Source organism: Odontesthes bonariensis, chromosome 24, assembly GCF_027942865.1.
Source record: "Odontesthes bonariensis isolate fOdoBon6 chromosome 24, fOdoBon6.hap1, whole genome shotgun sequence".
Lineage (NCBI taxonomy): Eukaryota > Metazoa > Chordata > Actinopteri > Atheriniformes > Atherinopsidae > Odontesthes > Odontesthes bonariensis.
The window spans coordinates 8,157,043-8,180,801 of record NC_134529.1 but is presented as its reverse complement, the minus strand read 5'-3'; the positions used below and the strand labels follow the sequence as shown (position 1 = coordinate 8,180,801).

General features: G+C 38.0%; 1 protein-coding gene across 1 annotated transcript in view; it reads right to left on the bottom strand.

Annotated features, from left to right (window-relative positions):
• The window catches only part of ryr3 (ryanodine receptor 3), a 120,837-nt gene that overhangs the window by 84,809 nt on the left and 12,269 nt on the right, over positions 1-23,759 (bottom strand). The window contains exons 2-7 of the mRNA XM_075458510.1: positions 17,833-17,952; positions 10,647-10,751; positions 4,150-4,164; positions 3,656-3,730; positions 3,274-3,352; positions 2,798-2,910 (exon numbers count right to left, since the gene is read on the bottom strand). Of these exons, the coding sequence (XP_075314625.1) occupies positions 2,798-2,910; positions 3,274-3,352; positions 3,656-3,730; positions 4,150-4,164; positions 10,647-10,751; positions 17,833-17,952 (507 nt within the window). The remainder of the gene's footprint in view (positions 1-2,797; positions 2,911-3,273; positions 3,353-3,655; positions 3,731-4,149; positions 4,165-10,646; positions 10,752-17,832; positions 17,953-23,759) is intronic.

The window sequence follows — 23,759 nt, the reverse complement described above, 5'->3', positions numbered from 1 at the left end:
ACAGGACTTTAGACAGAGTGGTGGACTACCAGTACAGCTGGAAAAGTCAACGGTATTACACACAATAGGGAGACCGTCTTTTGTTAGTGATTTCACTGTGAAAAGAGATTAAAACATCTTTTTTTCCCCTGAATAAAGCAAGGCCTTGACAATGCAATAGTTGCATCAAGTAGCAGGACTCAGAGGCAAGTGAAAGCTTGAAGCCTTCTGGAATATAAAAGTAAAAAGTATATTAATCTGAAACATACAATTAGGGAAGTATATGATGGAACCCAATTGCCCCTAATTATCTTAAGAACGGAGCTAGAGTTATGAATCATTATTTTCATCCAAGAAAAGGCAAAAGAACCCCAACAGGGCCCTGATCCTCCACACCAATTAGTTAACTGAGGTTAAATGTAGAGGTAAGTATATAAGACGGGATGAATTAGCAAATATACTGTTGTAAGATGTTTGGAACAACTTGCCTGCCAGGTATCATCTGTAAATGTACATAAAATAACTGGACAGGGTCAAACCAAGTAACAACATGTCCGTATCATTACTGACCCAGATATAGGCATTAAGTTATTGTTTTTGACACTCCACGTTGGTGTTTGCGTATCTGCGCACGCACCCCTTTTTGCAGAGATTATATGGATTAACGGACTGTTGCATCTCATTGCTTGGATTATAACAATGACTGGCTTTCCATAATATAATTATTTACTATTATCTCCCTTATACACTGGGAAAGCAGGCTCAAGCCCAATATGCAGAGCAAAGGGAAACGGCTGATATAATTCAGCCGGATTTCACTGGACACACAAACAACTGCTTGGATCCTTTGAAAGAGTGCCACATGGCATCTGCTGTTGCTCCCACTAACGGTAAACTGTACGCTTCTGCGTTATTTTCTGATGCGTACTCCTCTTGAAAAGCCGAGTTTCTGCTTGGCCAAATCAGCTTTTCTGTTGCAGGAGATTAATGTCTGGCTCTTTGCCAGTTTTGCTTTAATTGCACATTTACCTCCCTGAAGGCCCAGAGCAGCCACTACAAGGCATTGGTCCAAACTCTCCTATGCAGGGCACGTTGCTGTCCCTCCCTTTGGCCAATTCTCTTTTTGCCACTTCCTCTCACTCTCCCTCTTGAAATCGTCCTCCTCTCTTTTAGCAAGCAAGTTAATTGAGGTTGGGTGTACAGCTCTGAATAAGGGAAATGGCTTTAACTTTAAGCCCATTAGTCAGATGGATGAGTTCCATACAAAATATATATTTCTTTAAAATGAGATTGTGCAGAGGGACTTTACCGGTGATCAGATTTTCATTAAAGATAGCGGTGTAAAGTTTTCCACTTCTCAGCTTAAATTGCCTTGTCACTCTGTTGGCCGGAACGAGACGCATAACAGAGCTGCCCAACAGCTATGAAATTTTTCAAAGTGCCCTTTGAGACATACGGTGAGCAAAAAGCTGGGGACTCTTGCTGCATGAGGAGAATGATGTCCAAATAAAACAACACCACCCCAACCGGTTGTATTTGTTAAAATTCCCTTTAAGGTTTACAGGCAGAGAATTCTGTTCAGAAATAAAAACATTTGGTAGAGACATGAGAAAGCCCCCAAAACAGCAGCAGAGGATGAGTACATTAAGACCTGAGAAGCAAACAGCACAGAGAAAAATGAGTTTCTACACTGTGAATCAAAATAAGACAATTGGCACAATGCACAAAGTATTTTTTTCAATGAAGAAAATGACTCCTGATTTAATGAGATCTTCTACAATGAACACAGTGTGCTTCATTTTATCTCCATTTTGTGATTGTGAGGTGATGACAATTTGTTTTTTGTTGTATCACAACGGTGCTCAGCTCCACAGTTCTGCTGTCTCCTGCTTTATGAAGAGGAGTTGGCAGCTTCTTGTAACCAATCAACTAAAATGTCTAATCATTTCAGATTTCTCAGAAAGCAGTTAAATCACTGTACAAGCCACAGTTGAAAAAAAAGCAGTTTGTGCAATGTGTGCACAAACTGTACTTCACATTAAGCAAATTATAATTTCCATGTAATTGCAAGCAAAGGTATTTACTTGAGGGGAAAACATAACAACATATATTTTATGTTAGACTTCTCCATGAGTGCAGTTAATTAGATTATTTTTCTGGCTCCAACCAAAGTTTCTACATTGATTAGGTTGATTGATTTATTGCTGTCAATTGAGTGATATGTAGCTTTAACCAGCTAAAACTCTGTTAAGACTTAAACGTGTCTTAGTTTTAAGAATTATACAATATTTTCTAAATCAAACCGAACTGGGGGGGTCAACACATTTTTTACGAGGTCTGTGATGTCAGATATATAGATATCCATACTGGTAAATTACTATTGCAGAACATTGTAATGAGAGCACTGCTAGGCCTTAATAGAAAATAAGGAACTGTGAATACTGCCGTAGTGGACAGCTGAAAGAGATGGAAAAGCTTAGACTACTCCAAGAGCAGAGCATCTTATTTACTACAGCGTCACTAGGGGCTGACAGTGACTCAATAACTTACAAGGGGAACATATAATGGGAAGATCCTAAGTTTGATTCATAGATGTGTATGTTTTGAGTGAAATGGGAGAAAAATGGAAACATTGAATCAATATCTTCAAATATTCTATGAAAAAAATATTTGATTTTTAAGCCTTCAGAGCATCATTTCAAACAAACATCCCCATGCTGATGGTGCCAACTCTAAGCCACTGGTGACTGATGTAAAAATATAATCTATGCTTTGGGCATTTTTTCTGTTACAGGTGAGTTTATAAGATGAGACTTGCCAGGTATCTCTCCGTTGACACGCTGACGAGAATCAAATCGTCTCCGATGCGAACCTTCTCCCCCTCGGATCTCTGCTTGGACGCAGGGTGAATAGTCCACCAGCAGGCTTCTCCTATTGACACAAGCACAAAACATTCACTATAAATTGGTGGATTTAAAACTTGAACAGATCTGTTAATAAAGTCATTTGCACACCAACTTAATTAATATGCATAACGGTTCTTCTTGGTTAACTGTATGTTCAGCAAAAAACAGAAAACAATCCATCTGAGAGAGCTGTGGAAGAGCTGCATCCTCTTTAGAAATGCTCGTAAGGAATTCTAATGTAGGAAAAATTTCAAATGTAGCACTACTCCACACAGCACACATACACAGTATTTCTCCCATGAGTACTAATTCAGTCTCAAGGTTAAGCAAAACTGACACGAAAGCTCAGGAGGAGAACTGTGCACAGCGGCCGTTAGTCATACTGTACCTATTGAATCTTCTTGTAGGCCGACATCAAATGACAGCTTGTCTGTCAGAGACCTTGATGTCTTCAAACAGGTCAAGTACTGGCGAGTAAAAAAATTAATCAGTGTTGGATCAAAGGAAAGGAATTTAGCTCATGTTAAAGTATCTCATTAAAACATATTGCAAATTTTAAAATATTAATGGTTTAGAAACAACCGTCAAACTTTTAGTGCTAAATCAGAATATTAATTGATTAGTCATTTGAGAGAATGAATTGAAAACTGTTTCTGTCACGTCATTAATCAGCTACAGATAAAGAATTGCATTTGTTGTTGTTCAAAGACAATAGTACAAGTGGATAAGAGAAAATTCTACAATCACAACACAGTGTGGTTGATACTCACCATGTCACTAAATGAGTGGCGTAGGAGGATGGCATGACCATAAAGCAGGGTCCTGTGTCCACCACCCTGACCCGACTGGCAGGAAATAAACAGGGAAGAGATTATTATCATACCAAATCAGCTGTGACGCCTGGACCCTGGCAAACTTCAAGTCAATAGCTTGTGGGTCATATATTAAGCCTGAGTTCCCTTTGCTTTATATCCTGTAAGAGCAAAGTGTATGGGACTCAAAGTAGATTGTATTTCATCCTCCACTCAAAGTGCAAGCAGGAAACAGACAGAAATATTGGCAAGACGACACACAACCACGTTCACAACGGAAAAAAAAACACATATAGTAGCACACAGAGAGAGTTTGCTCATTCTCGTGACAGACAAGAATAACTGCAACAAACGTTAGCTAAACCAAGGAGGAAATGTGAGAAAAGATGTGAGCAAATAAAGAGAAGAATCTGAGTTTTCTTCATAATCATGTCAAATACACGAGTACCTACCTTTTTAATTAACCTCTAGCAGCAGAGTAAAGAAAAGAGAATATCATAAGTTGGATAAAAAAAATTTAATTTGGAAGAGGTCTTCTGCAGATACCGAGTCAGTTCACTTTCAACTTAACTATTAGTCAAACTTAATAAAAGTACAGGAGGGGGTTTATAAAAAAAAAAAAAAAAAAAAGCAGCTGCGTTTTCATTCAGTTTCAAATTTGGATTAAGAGTAAAACAACATTATGGATTTAGGTATGAATAAATTATTTCACATTTCTAAACCTTATTTTTTTCATTGTCAGAGTAACTACGTTATCCAGTCTCCCCGATTCATTTTTTCTATACGAGGTAAACACGGTTTAATCTCTTATGACAAACAACCCGAGGACCAACACTCAGCAGTGTTTATCCAACAAGCAAAACATAAAGGCTATCCGCTTTCTTGTCCAGTTGTCAGCGTTAATTTGCGTGTTAGCTGGCAGGGTCACATTTAAACTGACCTAAAGGAAACTCCCAACCGTTCCCTGAATATAACCCTCAGCTAATTCTCTCTTGGCTTCATAGTCCCCCAGACGGCTTGTATAAGACAGACCAAAAAGGAAAAGGAGGGTTTGATCAAAAGAAAAAATGGGAAGAGTATCCAGCAACAGCTGGTAGGGAGGTAGGGAGGGAGGGAGTACACATAGAGAGCTAGACTGTAATTCAGGCCCGCTGCCATGCTGACACATCACTGCCAGGAACTGTGACCTTTGGTGCATTGCCCCTCCCGTTTAAAACACTGTATGCTGAACAACTAGAGTGCGATTTGTGCGAAAGAGTCTGTTTGCATTGTGCCAGAGGACTTTGTTGGGATTGTGTTGAATATCAAGCTTTAACAGAATAACTATTTCCAACATTTTTCTTTTGGTGAATAAATCCCATCAAAAGGCAGACGCCAACAAACTGTACTATTGTTTCTGAATCCAGAGTCTGAGATCACCGAGTCCCGTCATCGCACTGCGAAACATATTTCACCAAGCAGAAAATAGATAGGGAGACTACAATTTATTCAAAAGCAGCTCAGCAGTTTCAAAAAGTGGTTCCTTTAGTCAGTGGAAAGTAATGTCCTGGACGTGAAAGTTGGAATGTTTTTGGAATTAGCCAAAGCAAATGCTATCAATGTTGGTTCAGTTCCATGAGCTGTCTTATTAGGCTGCATTTAAAGAGTAATATGTTCCATTTTGAGTTGTTAATGACAACTTTGCTTTTCAATCCCTGACACAGGTAAAACATTCTGGCAAAAGGTTTCAAGCAGTTAAACCTATTGCTAAGATTCATCAATTTGAGCCAACTGTATTATCCTAAAGTACTACATAAAGTAAAGAAACTTCTTGATGGTTCTGTCAGCAGGTGGCAACTTTATGTAACTTATTCATATTTCTAATACTGATAAACTACATTTGCATCATCCGATTAGCACTAGATGCATTTAGCTGATAGTTTTAGGTGTTATAACAACAATGTGCATTGGTAACTTCCGTATTTCAATTATTACTATTATATATACCTGCTTCTGTCTGCATTTGACTCAACTTAAAAAATTTAGAATGTTCACCAGAGCAGAGAAACCTATCTTCACTACTCATCATGGCTTTCTTGTCCTCGAGTCTACATCATACCAAAACTAGAAGGAAACCAAACTGTATCCTAATTTTTTTTAATCTGCTACATTTATAGTTCTTTAGCTCAGTTATTTTTTTGTGTCAAAGACACAGTTAACTGTTCATCTCATCTACAAGCAAAAACATCAAAAGAAAAAAGCAATCTTTTAACTTGATATGACAAATTAGATATTTTTAGCGGCATATGAGCCAAAAGGAAATTATTATAATTATACCAAACAGATGATTTTTGGTGTCAGTTTATAATAACTCAGACAAGCCTGTTTCTTAACCTTCAATTTTTGTGCCTGCTTTTGTTTACAATAATGAAAAGTCTGCTTTCTCATTGAGAGAACTCGACAAAGTCAGTACTCCAAACCATGACTAAGTAATTCACCTACATTTTCAAGTAATCGTTTGACTTATATGAGCAGCCAGGGAACGGAAAATAGCAAAGAAATCAATTTCCAGTGCTCTAGGGGAGCCATTCGAGCCAGACTCATTTATTAATTAGCATCCGATATATCGATTCCCTTGTACATATTCAAGGTCCTGTCTTTCAAATCATCTTGATAATAAGACATGGGTTGTATTTCATGTACTCTACATTTAGTTTGTAACAGTACACTTAAATATTATGTACATTACTATATAATGAAACTGTGAATTAATAAGAAAAACAAAAACTAACATCCATCAAGTTGGGTTAAGTCTGCTTAATGTGGGGGAAAAAAAAAAGTTGTGTGTTTATATATAAATCTTCATTTTAACTAGGGATGTCCTGATCCAATTTCATCTATTGGATGGCGTCCAGTTTGAAGCGTTTTTCAATTGATGGGTATCGTTGCAATGAGTACCCTTATTCAATGCTACAGCATTCAATATATGTTTCTGACACATGGCTAATAAGCATATCAATCCAGATGTGCATTATCAAAGGCATTGGCATAGAGCAGCTATATATACACGTCATTGATATATACACAGGACACATTTTCTTTGCATGAATAAATAGTTCGCAGCTCACCACATCACTGAATCAGTAGGAGAGTCTGTAAAGGTTCCCGTGGAGTTGGTGACCGTGCTGCATTTAATGTCATTATGTAACAATCACTATCAGACATTATATGCTTATGTTAAGGTTCTATTTTAGATGTTCCTGTTTTATATGTCCCAGTTTAACTTCTGCAATGTTACAGCAAGTGTAATAAGGATCATGTTAAAATAAAATGATTATTCTGCTCACACTATAATTTTGTTAATATTTATTCGTATGAATATAACTGAAAATTCATGTTGCGCTTTTGATAAGTAGCTTTCGCTGAAGGCTTTTAAATTTATCTTAAAAAAAAAAAAAAAAAAAAAAATCAAGGAAATTGTTTTCTTACTGTACAACAAAGCTCTTGAAGTCTAAAATATATACATGGAACTGATTTTAGTTAATGTGCATATTGTGTGAAGTATGCAACCAATATTATATCGAAATATATCAATACTATATACAGCAATACAATCTTAAATGGCTTGGATCGGTATCGATCTTGGCTTCTTTATAGTTGTGCATTTGAGCACCCTGAAATCAAAACTGATTTCAGGACATTTCCTCTTGTCAAAACCCTTCACCTTTGGTTAGAGACCAAACTCAGAGAAAACAGAACAGCACACCCAAATCACAAAATGAGTTTTTTGTCAGTGTGTTGCTTTTCAGATTTTTTCATGTGATCTGCTCGAATTAAATCAGTTGTGAAAGCTTATTACTCTCATTGATAGCTATTCATGATACTTTATAGGTATATTCTTTTTGTGAATCAATGCAACAAAAAGCAAATAAAGGGGATTATGAATGCTTTAAACAAACGGCAAGCAGACCCTGTAAGTTTTAAGTGGTTGCACATTTGCACACAAAGTTGTGTTTAAAAGGGCCAAGCAAAACATTGTCGATACAATAACAACACCAATGGATGTCTATTTCAGGATCGTCACATAATGTTCACAGTTCATAGACATCTGTGACAAGTTAACTGATTGTTTCCACACTGATTGAGGGAAAGAAAATATGTTGATAAAAAAAAAAAAAAGAGCCAAAATATTAATTTTCTCTCCCGGTGAAGTATACTCAGAAATACAGTAAATGTCTTTGTTGTTCATTTTTCTCAGTATGTAGGGAGAAATGTACCATTAGGCTAATGTTGTCACATATCTCTGAACTAAATGCATTATGTGATGAATGCAGCTATGACAATCGAGAAATAGGCATTACATTGAGTGAAAGTGTCTGAACTTCAACCCTTTCTTTTAGCAGCAGGTCCGTCATGCACACCGACAACATGATGGATGAACAGACTGATGGACCTACCCATTTGTCATGGTCAGCACTCTAGTAACAAACAAATACAAATGAAAAGAATGTGTTATTGCGATGTATGGCAGTCAATTACACAAATCTGAGAGCAACAATGGGGGAAATATGGGTCCTTACTGTGGAAAGTGGAATGATTTATTAGCCTTGCTACCAGAGAGTTTGTATTCTAGCCAGCATCATGTTGTCTTGCCAATTGAGGCCAGCCAACAATGTTTCACTGTTGAGCACAAAACAAATCTGCTACCCAGGCTAATAACAATGCAGGCCTGATTCTCCTGGGGAGAGGACCCAAGCGGTATACAAAATAAGACATTTAAAGAACCATCTGTGCCGGAAGGCTTTCTTGTGCACAAGGGGACAGTTGTGGCCACAGCAACCCAGCAAAGCCCAAAACATGGCCCGTCTTGCATGAGCATGGTGGGATTTTGTTCCAAATTCATCTTGAGCGTGACATCCAAATTCTGTATAGTGCTTGAGTTCCTGTAATTGCCACATCTGTTCTGCACAATACTTCATGCAACTTCAGCTTTGTCATCTTTATTCCTAGAATACCAGTGGTCTGTTTAAAGTATCCTCTAATAATAATTGGCTCCATCAGGTGAGGAGTGCTTTAAAAAAAAAAATGGCTCAGACCACATGTATCCAGTAGGAAAAGTGATTAAAAAAAGTAAATTAAACAATAAATAAAAAAAATACCAGTAACAAGTAGCATTTTTTTCCAAGTACAATATTTAAGAAAATTAAGCACTGTTTTCTCTTTGTTTTTTCTTAAATTCATTTGGAGTAAAGGGATCCCAAACATGGGTTTTGCCATTTCCTCCCATTACATCTACAGCTGAAAGTCATGGGAGATGAAATGGGATTAAACAACACATGAAAAGACTGTTAGAGCATAGAAGCATGAAAAAATATCAGCATCTAATCTAAAAGGGGTTTACAGGCCCTACACAACCCCATTGAAATGCTTCGTCGTTATAGATAACTCCCTTTGCACAACACAGAATCTGCAGGATTCAAGATTACCTACCTTGCTCTGATAAACATGCTGAGTGAGCTGGAGTAGAGCCACAAGAAAGAGGTTCGTACTGTTTAGTGTAAATCAACGGAGTGCAGAGAGGATGCTGTGGATGCAGCAGAGCACTCACAGATAATTTCTGTCCTTTCTCTTTAGCCTGATGGCTGTTTTTTATTATCTCTTTTTAAATCAAAGCCCCCTCATTTCTTTTTGGGAAACAGGAATGTGTTACAGGGAACGAGAATATAAATATTCTGTTTATAATTCAGTAACAGCTCTTGGAGTAAACAGGGCTCAGAGTAGTGCTGGCAATAAGTAAACACTTTTTACCACATTCACTTCAAAAAGTTCAGATTTATTGGCATTCAGTGGCACTATTGGAAAACTTGGAAACAGAACTCCCCAATGAGGAGGGTAACTCAGTAGATGCAGAAAACCATTTTGCTAACAAAATAGATTAATGCCCTGATGACCCAAACTTAATTAATTTTTGGAAAGGTGTTTTTTCCCCCCAAAGGCTGCTTTCTTTGTATTTGCTGTTGTATTCACTTTTTGCAACGTTTCCTATTAAAACGCCCAAATAGATAGCTTGTTCGTGGTGCTCTCTAAAGAAGCATCCCCTACAGGCAAATACAATTAATATAATCACTTCCACATCAGAGAAAATGGAATTTCTCAAGTGTTTCCTTAAACAAACTACAAAGTCCTCATAAGGAGGGAGTGAACGGTGTGATTATCAACCACGGGACGATAGTTTGACTTCCAGGTAAGACGTTTTTTCACTTCACTTATCATTTACATTCAGCCATTAACACTTTACTGAAACACTTCTGTGATTTAAATGCATAGTATGGGTTTTAAAAAAAAATAAATAAATAAATAAAATACACCCTTACCTCTATAGCACAACCATGTTGGCCACCATTTTGACACTTTACATGCAGTTACTCTCACCACCATTAGAGGTTGCATACTTTATTATCATTGTTGCCGACATGAAACGCATTCTCACTTTTAAAAAGGTAATTTTATCAGCATCGAATTAAAAGTTACACTTGAATTATTTGAATTACAAATAACTCAAATATGTGTTGGACAGCATTTGAAAGATCATTTTGGGAACAGTGTCATCAGCATCAAAATACCCCAGACATGTCTGGCCAGCTTCCAGCATTTCAACTGAGAAGCTTCTTTTCGCAGATTTGGTGCGTTTGCATTTCTTTTTAAGTGCATTCTTTAAATTATGTTCACTGAACATCAGTGTGAGGAATATCATTCAGCTACACTTATCTGGTGTAATAGTAACAAACAAGCAAACAAAAAATAGAGCCTTGAATTGGTGAAAAATATTCACAACCATCTTGAGTGTTAACAGACTAATTCATTTATGCAAGTAGGAACTAATGCTTTTGTCTACAATAGCACGTTGGAGTGCTTATGAACATCAGAGAGACACCAGAGGGGCATCAGTGGGGAGGAAGGAGGCACTCACCCCTTCGTTGTCCTGCCCAGTCTTAGCCAGCATCTCCTGCAGGGCCCGGACGGACAGGGACTGCTCCAACACAAAGTTACAAATGCACAGGTCTGGAGGAACATGCTGCAAAATAGAGACAGAAGAAAAAAGGAAAGTATGGAAGGAGAAGAACAGAAGAAAACAGGCATTTGTTGGAGAGGCAGTGATAAAAGTTTACCCTCTTTGAATTTGCTCGTTACCTGTGGGGCCTCATAGGGAAACAGCTACCCCCAACCTCCCCCCTCTTCCTGAGATTAAATATGCCAATATCAAAATCTCACTCAACTTCGAGTGTGAAGACTTCAGAGCAAAATCATTTCAAGAAAATGGTTAAGGATTCTCAGTAAAAGTTTAGCAGGCGTCATCTAATGTGAAGGTGGTAGCCTACATGTCTGCTGAAGTATTTCTAAATTATGACCATGATGTAAACATGGAAACCAATACTGCAAGCTAAACCAGGAAGACATTTAAGTTGTAACCCACACAATCCATAAACAGTCCATTTGGCAGGTGGGAAAACGTTTAGGAACCTTTTGCATATTAAAGGGAATACAAATTAATCAATGTGTAAACACACATTTGATTTACATTTTTATATTTTCACAGCAGTAGGAGTTCACTAAATTAATTACAGCCCCGATTTGAGCCCAGCTGGAATGATGCTCAGTGAGGAATGGCACTCATAAATAATTAGGATAACTTGTGACTTCTTTGCTATTCCAGTCTCTAATTAATAAGTGGCAGGGGATCCTGAGGGCTGTTAAAAGGTGTTTAGGCTGGAGCCGCAATGACCTGGGCTTTATTCCTCAGGAAGCAGGGTTACTGGGCTCTCTTGGGTAATAAGCTTCAACTCACGTCTTCAATAAACACAATAACTGCTGGTTATAAAGTACTCACTACTTCTTCTACCAAGATGATTTTTAAAAATATGAGGTTCATTCAGAGAGGTAATGCAGAGATGACAATGCTGAGGAATGAAAACGGGCTGTTTGACACTGCATTATGCTTGTAAATTACGTGCAAATCAAAATAACAACGGAAGCAGACCTATTCATTTGTATGTGCTTGTCAGTGTATCAAAATGAATTAACTTTGTAAATTGCAAGATTACACTGTCGATTAACATTTCACCGCTGACCTGACGTATAAATAACAGAAAAACAAACAGATTAGCGATAATTCGGGAACACTTACACCCTCATATCAGCTCATCTCCATAAACAATCCCGTTTTCATCTTGGACATTTGTAACAGTGTTCACTACACCTCCAGAATATGAAAACAAGCATCTTCACATAACATCCATCACCATCTGTCCCTTTCCAACAGAGACAAGGAATGATTTAAAAAAGGTACAGGGTGCCCAGCCCAACTCAGTAACACAACCAGCTGACCTTTAACCTCTGTAGTGAAGTGGGAAATGTGAGCAGAGACCAGGGCTGCTGGGTGATAATGAGGATGTGGCTGCTCTGGAACGCAACACAAACATACTTTGAAGTCTCTGAAGAGTTTACTGTGCTCTGTTCCCAACAGCCAGCACCTAAGGTTGCTCAGTTTCATTTAGACTTCTTCAGCACTGGGAACACTGATCATAGAAAAGACTTTCATATGCAGCTCAACATGACAGTGCAACACCTTTGGTGTCAAAACAACATCTGCGGCGATAACTTGGAACTGGTTGCAAATCTTACACCTCTAATGAATTATTCACCTTCAATTCCCTAATTATACTCCTGCGCGGTAAGGCAGACTTAGTGAACATCCTGTCTCGTCTGGTTGAATACGAGACTGTGTGGTCACAATTAGAAGGTCCAATTCTTTCATATTCGACAAGGTGTTAGATTGGGTAGAGCGATATAAGCTGTTAAAATGAGTAAAACAAGCCCCCAGGAGATCAAACTGAATTATCTGACAGTCTAAGGTATAATGTTATAGGAAGGTTTATATTCAGAAGAGATCAGATACATTCTTCCATCTTCTGAGGGGCTGGTGACAAAAACACCAGAAGGGAATTTCCTGATGTAGCTTATTACATTATATAGAACAAGATCTTAAAGACAAAAGTGGCCCTGATCCTTTATTACTACAAAACTTATAAATGGCATACTCTGTTAGGCTGGAGAAAAAGTCTACAAGAAAACATGAAGTTAGTATTAATCCTCATCTAAAACACATAATTTATTCACCAACTTCACTGACCTGCAGTTTAATTATTTCATTATTTTGGTAGGAGTCCAAAAAGAGCAAACAAAAGCAGACAGGTGAAGAACCAAAAGATCAATTTAATAGAATTGCTTAGGACAAACAAAAGATGCTGTATGTAACTGGAGGGATAAATCCTACAAAAGTCCAATTTGAACAAAAGCCCACAGCAGTGACCACAAGTCAATAAAAGATGGTTCACACAACTACATGATAAACATAAAGAACTCACTAGAAGGCTGCAGGAAAAAAAAGACCACAACAGACTGGAAAGTGATGAACTGACAAAGTCAAGAGGGACAGACAAAGCTATATACAGAAGAAGGTGCAGACTAATGCGTCTCAGGTGAGAACTATCAACATAATTAGAGCTACAGCTGGACAAACACAGGAAGTACATGTGTCCTTTCTAAATAAAGCAGGAAACAAAGCAAAGAAGAGCCAAAACAACTAAGTAAATCTCTTCACCACAACATATTTAACTTTTTTCAAATATAAAAAATTTAAATCATATATCCAAGGCCAATTTTTAAAGATACATTTCCTCAGTCAGAACAGATGGGCCTCAGGCAGATGGGAGGTTGTTTTATGGGATTGTTGTCAATACTTCTGCCCTTGTCCTTTAGCACCCAATTATCAACAAAGCATATCAGAATTATGTATTAGATATAAATATTAGATAAGAAAATGATCATGGCCCAAATGAGGAAATATCAGTTTTCAGTGACTACATATATAATAATACAATTCTTCACACTTTCCATCATGTCTGTGGAACAAAATATTGTCATAAAACTTAACATTATAAAAAAAGGAAAGAAAAAAAAACAATGACTATTTAGTAAGTAAGTAATTTTTATTTATAGAGCACGTTTAAAACAGTTTCCACTGACCAAAGTGCTGTACATATGATATGGCTAAAAAAAAATAGAAAAATAAAAGCAAATCAGAACAAGCAAAATATAAAAGCAAACACAAAGAGAGTAAGAAAGACAAATACAGAAATACAATTGACAAATAGACAGCACTAACAAATAAATAGCAACAGAACAGAAGACACTTGAATATAAAGAGAGGAGAGAGATGGAAAGCTAGGAAGCAGGGAAAGCCAGGGAGTATAGGTGGGTCTTGAGCCTTGATTTAAAGGTGGTCACAGAGGGAGACAGTCTAACATCTGGGGGAAGACAATTCCACAGACGTGGGGCTGCTACTGCAAAAGCTCTATCGCCTTTTTGCTTGAGGCGGGTGCGGGCCACAGAGAGAAGACCCTTGTCGGCAGATCTAAGGGACCTGGATGCTGAGAGGGGATGGAGGAGGCCTGAGATATATGAGGGAGCCAACCCATGCAGTGCCTTATATACAATCAGCAGGACTTTAAAGTGGATCCTAAAGCTAATGGGGAGCCAGTGTAAGGAGGCCAGTACAGGGGTGATGTGTTGATATTTTTTGGTGCCAGTTAGCAGCCTTGCAGCTGCATTCTGTACCAATTGCAGACGAGAAAGTTGGGACTGGGGGAGACCAAGATAGAGGGAGTTGCAATAATCTAACCGGGATGTAACAAATGCATGAATTACTGTTTCTAAGTCCTTGGGAGACAGGGAGGGTTTGAGATGGGAAATAATTCTCAGCTGATGGAAGCTACTCTTGATAACAGAGCTAATCTGCCTTTTAAAACAGAGCTCTGAGTCAATGGTGACACCTAGATTTTTGGCATGTGGCTTGACAAAAGGGGAGAGGTGGGCTAATTGTCCTTCGATCAGGGGCCTAGCTTTAGGAGGGCCAAAAATGATGACCTCTGTCTTACCATCATTTAGCTGAAGGAAGTTACTACTCATCCAGCGCTTAATATCCTGGAAACAATCCAGAAGAGGCTGAATGGAGTTATCAGATTTTAGGGGCAGGTATAGCTGGGTGTCATCGGCATAAAAGTGAAAAGAGATGTCATAACGCCGGATGATGTCGCCAAGGGGGAGCATGTATAAACAAAACAGCAAAGGGCCCAAAATGGAGCCTTGCGGGACCCCATAAGAAACAGGAGCTGAGGAGGAAGAGGAGCAACCAAAGGATACAGAGAAGGTTCTGTGTCTGAGGTAGGAGCTGAACCAGAGTAATGCTGTCCCCTTTATGCCTACCCAGTCCTCAAGACGGGATAGGAGGGTGTTGTGGTCCACAGTATCAAACGCTGCACTGAGGTCCAAAAGAACCAGGATCGCATTTTGACCTGAATCTAAAGTGAGAAGCAGATCATTGGTGACTTTTAGCAGAGCCGATTCAGTACTGTTTATTCTTACTCTGGCCTTTTTTTTTTTGTCCATTGACAGCAGCAAACAGCCACTCTGGAAAAAGTCAACACCTGCAAACAGCAAGCAGCAAGCAGATGACAGTCTCTCCTCTCCTGGCAAACACAGCTGTCACCCTCGATGATCGGCCACACTTCACACCCAACAAGGCATGAGTCATTGTTTACTTTGCTAAGGTTGGGGGTTTGGGCATGATGCTCCCTGCAGGTGTCGTTTCCCTCCAGATCAAGAACAATTCCAGGAGAGTGAGCAACAACCTGTGGTGCATTTAAATCCAGCCTAGTTTCATAGTGTACGCACAGATCATAAAAACATCCAAAACTAGCACTGGAAAGTCATGAGCTCATCAGTCATAAGATTATCACCTCTGGCATGTAAAGTACGTGCAAAGCAGTTCACTGACTGATAGAGAATATCTAATTAAAATGTCTCACAAATATTATTAAAAATGTTCAGACTGATGATACACATATACATTATATGCAACAATTACAACCCCGTTAATAGGCACAATACTTTTCTGACAACCAGTTTATTTTCTTCATGTGATGAAGAAGATTAATGAGACGTGGAACTGCATACCGACAGCTGAGTTGTGCTGCTACAACACCACAGACGGCAAAATTAGTCAAAAAGAAAATATATCAACTCATTATTCTCACTATTGTTTTGTCTGCCAACCACTGTGATGAACCACTGCAGACACAAGTCAAGTGAAATGTCCATTAACCGATCTCACAAACAGTAAAGCTTGTTTGTGGTACAGCCAAGCTCGAAGCACAACCGAGCAGCTGAAGCTGGATCTCTGCAGTCGAAAGGGGGGTGCCCACCTTATACATGTCAATTTTGCCATTTTCTCCCCCTTTGTTTTGTTTTTTAATCCAATTAGTTGTGTTTTGCACTACAGGCCAAGTGCAGAATCTGCACTTCTTACTTTTAGTTCATCCTCATTATTTGCCAGGAATTCTAATCTCAACAAGAGCAGTTGAAAGGATAAAGGGGAGAAAAATAAATGAGATTCAGTGCAAGAAGTCTCAAAGGTCTCTGTGAATTACTCTGCCAGGCAGAGACATAAACAAAGAGACATTTTTTAATGCAAAATTGTTGTAACATTTCATTTTTAATATCATTCAAATGGGAACAAATCCCGGTTTAATCTTTCAAGGATCAAATTATAGAAAAATATCATAATTTATTTTGTCATACCCAATCTGAATAAACATATTCCCCCATTAAAACACATGCTTTTAATTAAACAATTAAACAATGAATGACACAGCCTATAGTCATGTCAGAATTTTCAAATCTGCCAAGTTTTAAGAAGTTAAGTAAACTGAATGAAGTTATTTACATTTCTCTCTTGAATATTACTGTAGATGGTGTAATGATTAGTAATGTCCCATATCCCACATTTAACACCAGCCACATAATTAGATTAAGACACCAGCCTCCCTCTATGGGTGTTAAACAAAAGGGAAGAGAAACATGACAATGCCTTTATTTTATTTTATTTAAATTTTTATTTTAATTCTTTCAACTTTGGCCAATAAACATATGTCTTACATCAAGGAAGGGGTCAAAAGGGAGTAAAACTATGAGATTCATAATTAGACTTTCGGATCTCTTTATCATCTACAATGAAACATTATGTAATGACCATGTTCATGGGTTTCCTATCTATCTTTGCTTGCAAAACTTCTGCTTAATTGCATGATAAAGACGTTAAAAAATATTTTTTTTGGAGAGAAAGTTAAATGATTGACTTGGTTAGCTAATTAGTTGAAATTCTCAACTTCTAACTAAAAGTTTATGGATTAACTTTGAATTATAGATGCTAAATGAGCTAACTCTTCTTTTTTTAAACATTGAGCTAAAGACTTTTAAATAAAAAATATATTATAATATTTATATATTCAATATTTACTGGTTGAAGTAGTTGTTTAAGGTTATGAAAATATTTTTTTTTTATTTGTTAGGTTTAATAGCCAAACTAATTTTATTGCCAAAAATTAAGAAATATGTGTATCTAACTAAATAAAACTAGTTCGGATTTGTAATATGTAACAAATGTAACAAAAAAGCTGAAAATAAAGACATAACAAAGGCAGTCAAATGTAAAGACCTTAACCTTTTATACTCTAACCCTCTTCAGTAAAAAAAAAAAAAAAAAAAGAAAATTTAATTTTAAACTTTTCCCTGCTTTATATTTTTCTGCCATTCTTCATGTTGTGTCAGAGTGTCAGGGACTTAAAAACTAAAAGATTTGTGACACAAGTGCTAACTGTGTCGCCAAGGAGCCCCTTGGCTCCACAACTTCCGGTGCCCTTGCACCTAGGAGCATAGCGCCACCTAGCACCACGCCATAGAAACCACTGAATTTAGACAAAGCCGATAAAAGGGCACACTTCGACTCCACAAGCCAAAAACTCTCATGTGTGAAAACAACACACTAACTTTGTAAATATAGCAACAACAAAAAAATTCTTCCAAAAGGTCAGTTTCCAGTGTTATAAAACAACGTTTGCCTGTGGACAAAAAGCAGAGAAACAACTTTTTTCTACAAGGGCACACAAAGCATGGTGGAAATGGAATCACAGTAAACATTGTTGCCATTTCTTTATTTAGTTAGATTTAAACATACAGTAGGTGTGTGTTATTCTCACCTTAGCTTCAGACGTGGGTTCCAGGTAACACAGACGGTTTCCTAGTCCCTCTGCACCTAGGCAGAACTTCCGATGTTCCTTCCCGATGGTGGAGACACACTGGAGCACCACCTCATCATCCTGCCAGGGAAGAGAGGGGGGTGTTAATGCCAAAAATGCTCTAATAGTGGCCTAACCTAAAAAAAAAAAATAAGATAACTTTGAATTAGAACATACATATACATCAGCGCTTTGCACTTAAGATTTCAGAGTGGAAAAAAGAGGCAATATTATGATTTGATACACAATACACATTGATTTAAACTACAAACAGAGCAGTACAGAAGAAAATATCCCAAACCATGTTAATCAATAACAGTAAAGGCAACCAGTTTGGAGTAAAATACTTTCTATACCCGTCACAGAAAGTGTAAGAATGTGAGAAAGAGGAGGATCACGAGTCAGTGCAACCAACAAATGAACATCTGTATCTGTCAGGCTGCAGAGGGTCGCGCTCCATTTGGAAACTCATGCACAGATATTGATTGTGTGTGTAGTGCAAGTGTGTGTGTGGTGTGCACGTCTCCTGCCAGCTCACATCCCACACTAATCTAAGCTGATGGTTGCCATGGTTCTGGCTCCCACCTCTTTCACAGCAACATTAACTCAATAGATTTAGGTACAGGCTGAAATGCACCCACAGGCTCAGAAGGCGAAATGATAGACCCCGACAGTGTTTCAAACAATGGCTCACTGGACCTAAAAACCCAAAAATGTGGTATGAATGTAAAGCTAAAGCCATGCAGAAAGAAAATTCAAAAGGGTTTTTCCATATCGCATCACACTGAGACATTTTCTCTGCGTTAAAAAGCCTCACTTCCATCCTGTATTCCATAAAAATGGACTTGGAATTGTTGGCTGCCAGTAATTTCATGCTGCTATACAAATGGAAACTGAAGACAAGGGAAAATAAGTCTTTTCAAGGATAATCTCTGGACAGATTTTCATGCTCTTTCAGCAGATGTAAGAAATGAAACAGATGTTGTTGGAGGCCCAGCAATGTTAGTTATGACGGTTGAGTTAATGGAGAGGCTGTTTCTTGGGGTACTAAATGTGGGAATTGGTCTGCCATTGGTCACCATTGGTCTGCTACAGTAACACCGAACAGAACTGAGAAGCAGACCAATGACAGTCAAAAGTTGCTTGGAGTTCATTATAACTGTTTTTAGGCTAACAAAATTTACCAAAACTACACATGCTGGTATTGATCTTGCAATCTAACTTAGCAAAAGATACAATTTAAGACCATTTTCAAAAAGCACTTTGCTGTTCTTGTAAATTTCAATGCAAAAAGTATCAGAGAGGGGTTGAAATTGGACCAGATTCTGCAAACAGCCTTCAAATTACATGCAAAAAAAAAGGTACATTTCATCATCTGACCTGCATATTTTTATATCATACTTTTCCCACATAAACACAACCTAAATAGAAAAGAACTGACTAAAAATCAATTAATAGATTAATTAAGGTCACAGAAGAATCTGTCGACAACACAGTATTCGTTAAGTGAGAAGAAAACAGAGTTGTCATTTCTCAGCCGGTCTGTTTGATCCATCTTACAAAGAACTGAAGTAAATGAGTGGCCACCATTTTAACTGCCCTCGATTCCACTTTGGGCTTCATGGAAGTGACTATTGATAGAAAGCATCAACACAGCTTTAATGGCGGTTAAGTGATGAAGGACATGCAGTTTGTTGTTTGAAGCAACATACATGGAAATTTAATACAGCCACAGGATGACCAAAGACTTTTCACCTTCTTAAAATCAATTACATGCACCTATTTCTGTTTGGGATTCTGGTGACTTAATAAAACCAGCATGCTATATAGCACCACTACCAGCCAACTACATTTATTTTCTGTACAGTGACACACTATATATGAGACAAATACAAACAGTAGGACATGTCACCACCTTAATGAAATATTCTTTTTAGCTGTATGAAAAATCATTTAACGTAAATTCCATACTGAAGGCCAGGCAACTTTAAATGTACATCAATATTTTTTTCAGTAAGTACTTATGAGTAGTCAGTGTCTTACCAGCAGTAGACAGCAGTCGGAGTATTCTCATTTCTAGAGAGAATTTTAAGGTTTTCTAACAGTAGAAGAAAACTAAAAGCTACTCGTATGAGGGTCTTGAAACGAGCAAATCTTGCTGTATCTTGCTGTATCTCTTGTTTATATTTGCTCAACTAGACTCAAACTGGTTCCACAGTTCCCATCCAGTATACAGAAGAAAATGAAGCTGGAAACTAAAAAGAAACAGTGTGCATCTTTTTAGAACAACAGTGTAGAAAGGTGTATATCAAAATAGCAGAATTCTTAAAAAAAGCTCTGCTTTTAATTTGACTTTTTTTTGGCAGATAACTAAACCTTGTGACTATGAGTCATTTTGCAGTCACTTTCTCCAAACTGTTGCTCTGCTCTAATAAAATTGTGATGCTGCAATTTCATAAGCACAGTGTCATCTGTTCCTGTTCACACACAATCCACAGCATGACAGCATTGGGCATGTTTCAGTCCATAAATTGATTCTTGCTCTGTTTATGTGTACTGGGACAAAGGAGAGTAGACCAATCAACAGGCCAAGTCGAGCTTAACTTAACTGTGCATGTAAATGTACAGTGTTGCACAGGTTGGGTCTGTATAAAGTGTTCTGTGTTGCAACCTGACCATGAGGATTGCATTGCTACATGAACATTTTACAGTTTCTACAGAAAGTGTAACTACAATGTGAACAGCTTTTAGGTTGCCCTTTCTGTCAGTATTTGTTTCTGAATCTCCAAAACTTAGAGCACTCAATTGTCTACTGGAAGTGAGACAACTACTCAAAATTGCTTCATACAACCCCACATACATTTTCGACATACTTCAATGAAAGTGGGCAACTCCATTGACAGACTAAGACCTAGAAATAAAGTTTTCTCACTTTAATAGTGAATGTTCAAAGCCAGAAAATAGGAGTTTTATATTTAGTTATCACATGATTTGACTTGATTCAAAAGAGGTTCAAAGCAATTCTCAGTTCAGTATAGAAGCAAGCTGAATGGGTGTATGTTAGATAATTCTGGCAATTTTTTTTTTTTCTATGGTCACAATTTGCTGGAGGTTCTGTAAAGTGGTGTCTGGTTGGCTGGATTTCTTGTCGAGGCATTTTCTACCAAATTAGATAATACTTGTGGCAGTCCAAGTACTTTAGAGGCGCCACTTCCACTCTGATTCACATTTATGTCCACTTAAGCTGCCACGCTGCACTCGTTTTCTCTGTTAATCACTTTCATGACAAATTTGGTCTGATTGCCAGTATTCTGAATTCCCAAATTAGGTCTGGAAATTGATAAACTTGGCAAAGTTGGCAAAAAATCCAACCAGACAGGTATTATTCTACCAATCATCATGTTTGGTTTGATCCGACTATGAAAATGTGGGACTGATGATGCGTGTGTTGAATAGTGTGAGTTTAAAAAATGTACTTTAAGTTGGTAATCAATTCCAAAGCCGCAAAAAAATTGTGATTCTTATGTGAATATATATATATATATATATTTTTTTTTTTTACATGAACACTTCCCAAACAGAAACAGTTGCACTGAGATCAGGAGGCAACATGGACTGAATGCCATCAAGTCATCTGAGACGTGTGAAAGATCAGGAGGAAGAGCAGAATTGATGATACTGCCAGCGTAGTTCTAAATAAATAGAACCACAGGAGACACTGTATTGAGGTTTTAATGCGGATCAAAATGCCAAGAAAAGATCTCAAACACTAATGAAGTGGCCATTCGCACCCACAGCCAAGACACTTTAAGACAGTTTCTGTCTCTGTCTCCACTCCTTACTTGTATCAAAGCCAGAGAATCTGAAGCAAAGTGATCCTCGCAAGAGCAATGCGACCATCTGCTAGACAGCTACGGAGCAGCTTCATTACTATGTATAGGGCCCTGGCCTGCAGAGGGAGGAGGTAAGTGAGTTCTGGGTAGATGCTTAAGCCAGCCTCCAAGTGTAGAGTGGGAACTTGACCCTGCCCTCACCCACAAGACCCCACTTGTCCTCTGAATCCCGCGGTCCACCATTTCCACACACTAACAGCCAGAAAACAAATAAACAAAGGTTTGTCCATCTGATCAGAAAGTTCCTTGTACTGACATTTTGGAGAATGTTAATTCTCTTGAACAGATTCAGCGTTTCCACACAGTTTCTTCTTCTTCTCCTTGCTGAACAGCCGGCCTTGTGTGTGACAGCAACAGGTGTGACTGTGTGTGTATGAGGCCTGATGAATTCACCAGCTGAAACCCGAGAACTCCTGATGCTCCTGCGTGCCAAATAAACTCCCACAACTCACCAGGCGCTGCCACCAATGTGAACTTGAGAAAAGGTGAATCCGTTCAATCCCTCAACACAGCTATTTTGACGCACATGCTTTGCACATGCTCTGTGGACATCAACACAGGCTGGCTGTCAGAAGAAGGACAAATTGCAAAAGAGGGGTTAAACATAAAAGGAATAAAGAAATTCCAGCAAATTTGTCTCCTTGTTCACGCTGTTTTAGAGTGCAGTCTGTTTAAACTGGTCTGACTGCTCAGGAGTCGTGTTTCCCATAAATGTCAGGCAGGGTGCTAAGTACAGCTTGAGCTGCTTGTTTTTAGTGAAGCTTTGCAAACAACATGGACAGCAAAGCAGACACAGTGTAGATGTGTGAGAACTACAACCTGATAAGCTGGATAGGGACTGATATTGGTGCCTATTAAGGCCAGTTTATTTAAGTATGATTGAAAAGTTAGTTTTTAACGTGACATAAACATAGTCTATAAAAAGCCTGCATCCAAAAAGGATTGTAAACTTATCTTAACTGTTGAGCATCCTGGTGGAAACCATCACACATCTACATTCTTTGCATTCACAAGGGATTTGTCCAATGTGTTCACAGACCATATATCATGAGCTTATTAAATCCAATGTGCCAACCTTATTTAAAACTTTCAAAGCCTTACTGAGCCTTAAGAAATGGGAGAAATTGTAAAAAGAAATGTATGAAGAAGAAACAAGAGCCTGAAAAAGTGAGAAATACTGTAGAACCTAAACGATCAAAAAGAAACAGATTAATATATTCATGAGAGGACTGAGAAACTGGGGTTTTAGCTGTTTTACATTTTACTGTAGTCTCACATATATATTTCACAAGTCAAGAGTCCAAAACTTGCAACACCTGGCTCCTTCGTTGATTACCCAGTTGTTTCTTTTTTTTTTCTTTTTGTCAAATAAAAACTCAAGTTAGCTGCAATGATTACATTTGTGACTATATCACAGACACGAAGATGCAACAGCCTGCGCTTATGTTGCTAAATCTACTGTATGTTCCCATCCAGACATAGTACAAGAATATATTCTACTAAGACTAAGATATTATCTGTCACACCTTTCCTCCACACAAAGAAAAAGTCTCTGAAAATAGGTGAGTAGGACATCAGCTTTTTGTTCCTCACTGCAAATCTCTGGAACCTGATCATGCCCGTCCTCCATATGTTGAGCTTCCAAGAGCGAGTACACAATAATATCTGCACTCCACAGAAGCTACGAGTGTTTAAAACAAGTATTGGTCCATTTAAATTCCAATTAAATTCTATTTCCAATTAGTTTAATCGAATCGAATAATCCAATACAATCAGATTAGTTATGATCCAAATAAGTCTGGTTCATAACTGTATTCAGACTCAATTTCACAATCCAGTGAAAGATAGCTATTAAAAGCATTAAAGAGAAAGGAAAGGCCACTGAAGTGAAATGTAATGGGTTTGCACTCAAAATTCTATCCTCATATTTATCTACATAAATTCAAATTAGTTAGACTATATGAGAATAACTCAGTATCACTTTGGATGATGCAG